This window comes from Triticum aestivum, chromosome 6D (genome assembly GCF_018294505.1).
Source record: "Triticum aestivum cultivar Chinese Spring chromosome 6D, IWGSC CS RefSeq v2.1, whole genome shotgun sequence".
In the NCBI taxonomy this organism is placed as follows: Eukaryota; Viridiplantae; Streptophyta; class Magnoliopsida; order Poales; family Poaceae; genus Triticum; species Triticum aestivum.
In genome coordinates, this window is record NC_057811.1 from 136,651,379 (window position 1) to 136,657,852 (window position 6,474).

General features: G+C 55.1%; 1 protein-coding gene across 1 annotated transcript; it reads right to left on the reverse strand.

Moving 5' to 3' along the window:
* Nucleotides 1-618: 618 nt before the first annotated feature.
* LOC123141351 (pollen receptor-like kinase 5) lies at nt 619-3,378 on the reverse strand. The gene is made up of 3 exons (XM_044560523.1): nt 2,413-3,378; nt 1,606-2,271; nt 619-1,502 (listed from the first exon to the last, which is right to left on the reverse strand). The coding sequence occupies exons 1-3, from the start codon at nt 3,119-3,121 to the stop codon at nt 892-894; spliced, it is 1,986 nt and encodes a 661-aa protein (XP_044416458.1). The 5' UTR covers nt 3,122-3,378; the 3' UTR covers nt 619-891.
* Between the last annotated feature and the right edge of the window lie 3,096 nt (nt 3,379-6,474).

The following is a 6,474-nucleotide window of genomic DNA, read 5'->3' on the forward strand; positions in this document are numbered from 1 at the left end:
AGATCCTATGTCGTGTGTCCGGTGTCGCCAGGTGCCACCTTCCAGCGGCCAACCCTCCAACAGACTTGGCAACTCCGGCCAACTGCGGCTTCCCCATCACAGATTTCGGATCCGGCGGCTTTGGGATAGCTCAGTATCAGACCAGGGAGAAATCTTTGCTCGGCTTGCTGGTGCTAGCAGTGGCGACGCTCGCGGGTGTCGTTTTTCTTGGAGGCTCTGCCATGGCCTTCATCTGCGCCCCTCTTCGAGCTCAGGGGAAACCCTAGCTCCAGTTCTCCGGATTGGATGGCGGCGGCGTCATGGCGTCGCTTTCCTTCTTGAAGGTGCTATCTTGACGTCTTGTTAGTTTGATCTGCTTCTCTTGTTCGGGGCTTTGTGGGTTTAGTTGTGTAGTCTCTGTTTAACGGAGCATTCCATATCTCTTTGCTTCTGATGCCATGTACGTGTTGTGTGATGTTCCTCTACTTGTACTCGTTCTATCTTCTTCTATCAATGAATGATAAGCAAGCTTTGCGTATTCGCGAAAATAAAACATGGCAAAACAAGCAAGAACCAATGTACTCTGTTAACACACTACGCCGCATCCTTTTTCCTTCTTGTTCTCTTTAACTCAAATTATGCTAGATGGATTTAATTTACACGTTCAAAATTAGTCATGGATTCCATCAACCACCCCGGCTCAAATGTACATATGTTCTTCATCAGATGGATGGTCAACCCATCGAGCTAAGCTCATCACGAACCGTCGATCCCGCCCGTGCCTCAGAGTTCCACCATGCCATGCAATTCGGTGCATGCGATCGATCGATCGATCGTTCCTGGATCGTCTCGGTTGATTTGATATTACGGATCAGCGTGTGGGTTGTTTTGAACTTGTTTGCCCGATCGTAGTTATGATTTCGATTCTCCCTCGCCCGTCAACGTCGACGAGGATTCAGGCTCCGGCTCCCTGATCTCCTCGATTCCCGCGAGGGCCGACTTGAGGTCCAACCTCTTGTCGATGTCGGCCTCGCAGCAGGTGAGCGCCACCTGGAGCAGCTTGAGCATCTCCTCCTCGTTGCCCTTGCCGCCGGACATGTCCTTGTCGAACACCTCGCCGGTGCGCTCCTCCGTGATGACGGAGTTCACCCACCCGGCGAGGTCGCTGGTGCCCTGCCGCCCCTGCCGACAGGCCGGGAACTTGCCGGTGAGCACCTCGAGGGTGAGGATCCCGAGGCTCCACACGTCGCTCTTCCTGGACGGCTTCCCGTGCGACCCCACGCACTCGGGCGCCTTGTACGCCATCATCACCTGGGCCGCGTGCGTCGCCGTCAGCACCGGGACCAGCGCGTAGTCGGAGAGCGCCGGCTGGAACGTGCCGTCGAGCAGCACGTTGGACGACTTGAGGTGCCCGTGCGGCACCGTCAGCATCGGCAGCTCTTCGTACAAGTGCGACAGCCCACGCGCCGCCCCCTTGACGATCCGAAGCCTCTTCCTCCAGTCCAACATCGATCCACGATTCCCTGTATCAATCATAACAAAATCTCAGTCAGCTTCCTCCATTGTTCATGATCTTTGTGATGATGATGATGCTGCAGAAAGTGAAGATTTGACTTTGTTGCGTACCGTGGAGGAGCTGGGCGAGGCTGCCATTGATCACGAAATCGGTGATGAGGAGCTTCTCCTCTTTCTTGTAGAGGTAGGCGACGAGGGGGACGAGGTTGGGGTGGGAGAGGCGGCCGAGGCGGCGCATGTGCTCCGAGAAGTCCTCGCGGCCGACGCCGTTCATGTCCTTGAACCGCTTCACCACCACCTCGGGGCCTTCCTGGAGCGCCGCCTTGTACGACGACCCGAAGTTGCCGCTGCCCAGCACCTCCGCCGACGCCCGGAGCAGGTCCTCGATCTCGAACCTCACGCGGCTCTCCTGGATGAACACCAGCCGCCCGTGCTCGTCGCGCCGCCCCCCGCGTTTTGCCGGGCCGCCGCCCGACGTCGCCGCGGGGCCGATGACAGTAGCCTGGCTGATGGAGACGGCCGGCGCGGTGTCCAGGACCGGGTTGGACGGCGTCACCTCACCATTGGGGAGGGTCACGCAGCCGTCAGTACGCTTCGCGCGTCGCCGCCGACGACGCCGGCGGCCCAGAACGCCCATGGCAATGCCCGCGGCGGCGAGCAGCACGCCGAGGATGATGAGCAAAATGACAATGCTCATGAAGGTGGACATGCCGCCGGCGGGCGACGACGCGGATTCGCAGACCACGTCCGTTGGCTTGCCACACAGGAATTTGTTGCCTGCAGATAAACGCACACTTTTCCCAAATCAATTCACGATCAGGAACGTACGCCACGCAGTTAATAAACAAGAATTATTAAGTCGGGCGCTCCATTTACACGCACGATCGGCAAAAAATTCTGATTTGACTAAATAAATACCTCGGAACATGGTGGCGTTGAAGCGGCCGAGGCCGGCGGGGATGGGCCCGGAGAGGTTGTTGTTGGAGACGTCGACGAACCTGAGCTCCGGCTGGGAGAAGTCCGGGAGCGGGCCTTCGAAGCGGTTGTTGGCGAGGGTCAGCTCCAGCAGCCGCGGCGACGTGATGGAGCTGGGGACGCGGCCGGAGAGGTCGTTCCTGTGGAGGTGCAGCTTCCGGAGCCCCCGCATGGGCAGGAACGTATCGGCCGGGATCTCGCCGGAGAAGCGGTTCCGGGAGAGGTAGAGCATCTTGAGCACGCCCAGCGTCGACACGTTGGGGAAGGGGCCCGAGAGCGCGTTGTCGGCCAGGCTGATGACGCGGAGGCCCGGGAGCACGGCCAGCGAGCCGACGTCCGGCGCGCCGCCGGCCAGGCCGAGGCGCTCCAGCTGCAGGCCCTGCACGCTGCCGTTGCCGTGGCAGGAGACGCCGTACCAGGAGGAGTGGTTGCCGTTGCACGGGCCCGGCGTGCCCCACGACCGCAGCGGCCCCGGCGGCGAGCCGTCCGAAGCCCGCAGCTTGTCGCGGAACGCCACCAGCACCTCGCCTTCCGTCTTGTCCCCGACGATCGCCGCGACGAGGACGGCGGCGGGGGCGCAGAGGCCGACACCGACGACGACGGCGACGTAGAAGGCGAGGCGGAGGTGTCCGGGCGGCCGCAGCCGCGCCATGGCGCCAGCGGCGACCGACGGGCGTGCGCACGCTTGCCGGACCCGGCTCGTTCGTCCGATCGTCCGCTCGACGGCCGGGCTTCTTGCGCGCGCGCGCGGGCACGGCGGTGGCGCGGGTCAGGACCGCACGTACGTGTGGCGGGGTAGAAGGGGTCGGGCTGGGCGGCTACGGCACTTTGCATGCGCATGGCCAAGGGGAGAGAGGAAGGAGGTGGTCGGGAGCAAAGGGGCCCGGTGAGGTCGCGGCGCCTGAGGGGCTAAGAATAGGCGGGAGAAGAGCGATTCTTCCAACTGAAATGATTTGTTGCTGCCATTTGCGGGCCTTGTGGGTTGGCCGGGTTGAACTGGAGAGGAGACGACGATCCGTTAGTTTGGTGGTTACTTGTAAGCTAGAGCAGGATTGAAGATGAAACATTAGCTTTCTCTTAGCGTTTTTACCTTTCTATAAGTGTGTTTTATTAACTCATAAAATAGCGTCAAACTGATGCAAAGCATAATGAATGACATCCGGCCTCTGAAAAAGACAGGATGGCCACAATAAAGTCATACGAGACCAAAACTAGGCTGGTGGTTCTATCCAGTTTATGTGGGTATGGGTTTGGGCAGAACGAGGTTGTGCCGCCCATACCTTGCCCATTGCCATCTCTACCATCTGCTCCAACCGCATACACACCTTCATGAATAGTGGTTAATAGGGCAATCATAGCGCCGCCGCCGCCGCGTTTCCCCTTCCCTCTCCCTTCCCTCCGCCACTGCCTGAGGGGTTCTGCGACGCGGGTGCGCGGCGCCGATGAAGGTGGCGGCGGGGATCTGGGGCCTCCTCTTGGAAGGAGGGCCTCGACTACCCGAGGCGGCGGCCCCGGCCGGTGGGTGCGGTGCGGCTTGTGTGGCGGGCTGCGCCAGTGGGCGCTGGTGGGCAGCCTTCCATGGCCGCGCGAGCAGCTTGGAGGTTGCGGGCGAAGGTGTTGCGGCGGTTCCTCGCAGTCTGCCTTTGCTCCATGAAGAAGCTCCACCTTGCTCTGATCTGCTCTGATTCGTGCTGGCGCGGGCCCCTGGTGTCGGTTGGCAGATCTGGCGAGTTGGTGAGGTTCCGAAGGAAACCCCTGGCCGGCGCGGCAGCCTCCCCAAAGTCGACGCCTTTGGCGCCGATCCCCTTCATGGAGGCTTTGGGGTGGACCCTCTCCCTCCCCCCCTCCCCGAACTATGGCGAAAGCTGATGTTCCCTCAATCTGGGCGTCGACGGCACTCTTGTGTCGCGCTCCTTCTTGAAGGCGGCGGCTGGGAACTGCTCTTGGTAGTGGGGCTGCTGGTGGTATGGTGGCGGTGCGTGATGGCCTGGCCTTCCTAATGCATCATGCTCGGCTTCGCTCGATGCAATCTGATGCCCTCTTCGGTCTTCTTCATGGTGTTGCACCTTCGTTCGATAGCGCGCGGCCGGTGCTTCGCTCTACCGCTGCCGGTGACAATGTTTGCTTGGTTGGTCATCCGTGTTCGGTGGTATGCTCCTCCTGCTACTCCTATGGCATCTCGGTCACCTTGTGTTGGGTTCTTGTGAGAGCCACTTTGCCGGCCGCCGGTATGACACCCATCGAGTCTGGGTGAAAGGGTAGTGGCCCTTTGCAACAGCGGAGACAACTCAAGTGTTGCCCAAGTTTGGCCTATGGATGCAGCCAGCGATCCATGCTTACACGGTGGAGCCCTCCTTCCGGGTCCTTAGTTGGCTAGTTGTTGTAGGCTTAGTGTTGGTCATCGGCAGCGCTGCTTAGTGCTTTGGCTCTATGGTGCTGCTGTTGTGTTGTTCTACCTTGTTGTCATGTATCTTTTTTCTGTTTTGATTCTCTGTAATGTGGTGCCCCTGTAATCCTGGCCGGTTGATGGCTTTGTTAATTCAAAGTCAGGTTCGAGCTCTTCTCGGGCTCGGTCGGATCATTTTATCTTAAAAAATAGTGGTTAATATTTCATTCGGCATAGTGTAGACCACGTACAAAACCAATGCATACAATGATAAATAACGTGCACGGAAAAATATTTCATTAAAAACAAAATCATCTCTATATAGATAAAGTGATCATAGTAAGGCAGACCCTTCACCCCGGCGTACTAAACTTTTTAGTTATTCCGTCAAACTAGTGACCTTATATATTGGCTACACTTGTCGCTAGTAGAATGTGTAACCATATAGAACGCACAAACTTACATTGAAAGTGAAGAGTTGTTTGATTGTCTCTCGTGAGTGCAAAAACTACACTTCTTACTCCATTGCCAGTTGCGGCGAGCGAAGTGCCCTTTGTGAGCACAACACCTCTTCGAAGATACTACATAAAAATCTTAATTTTTAGTGGTATCTTCAATTTTTAAATTTGATTATTATTGTCCACTAGAATCTCCAAGTGCGAAAGTGCACGATACATATAGTCAACTATAACGGACCCATTTATAGTCAGATTTCAGTGAACACATCTGTCCTTGTGTCTAGTTAATCGAACCCAAATAAGATAGAAAATGTTGTCATGACACAAGACGGGGTTGGCTAAATTTTGCTTAAAGGATATCTCCTGACGGGAGGAGCTAAGCACCCGCGCGAGGATCATTCTTATCGTGTATAATGTGGTACAAGGCTAGATATTTCCGAACAGTGGTGTTTCCCAGCCACTTATCTTTTCAAAAGTTGATCTCAGAGCCGTCCATTATCACAAAAGGTCCAAAGCAGAAAAAGTATATTTATTTGCCGCCATCAGACCTCCCCGAAGATGTGTATCTCCAGGCAATTAACATGCCGAGACACTACTTTCGGGCCTAAATACTTGTTGCTTGAGATGTTTCACTAGACACCATCCTCGGTAAGGAGCTTGAACATTCATTTACTAAGCAAGCCATTATTTTTTTACCTGTAGGTACTGAATATCTAAACCTCCATGGTCTTTTGCTCAACAAACCATGCTCCATTTGGCTAGCCTATATAATTTTTTATTTTATTATCTTCCTGCCAAAAGAATTTCAATATGTAATAATCCAGCCTTTGCAGGACTCCTTTTTGGTAGTTGACAAATTGAGAGCATATAGAGAACCATGTTTGTGAGAACATAATTGACCAAGACCAATCGTCCTACAACTAAGAGCAATTTGTCCTTTCAAGTTCTCAGATGATTCTCTAAGTGTTCTTCAACATGGTTCCACTATGCATTATTGAGGCACCAATAATGAATCGAAATTCCCAAGTATATAATTGGAGAATTGACCTTGTGCCCAACGAAACAGATCAACATATTGTGTGGTCGTCTCATTGGTTCTATAAAATAGAATAATTCACTTTTATGAAAGTAAGGCTTGTCATCTTCGCAAAAGTTGAAACA

Excerpts from the sequence above, each read along its gene's own strand:
- LOC123141351 (XM_044560523.1), bottom strand. The coding sequence starts at position 3,121 with ATGGCGCGGCTGCGGCCGCCCGGACACCTCCGCCTCGCCTTCTACGTC. Across the intron at positions 2,272-2,412 it reads CAACGCCACCATGTTCCGAG|GCAACAAATTCCTGTGTGGC; the intron begins GTATTTATTTAG and ends GTTTATCTGCAG. Across the intron at positions 1,503-1,605 it reads CCTCGCCCAGCTCCTCCACG|GGAATCGTGGATCGATGTTG; the intron begins GTACGCAACAAA and ends TGATTGATACAG.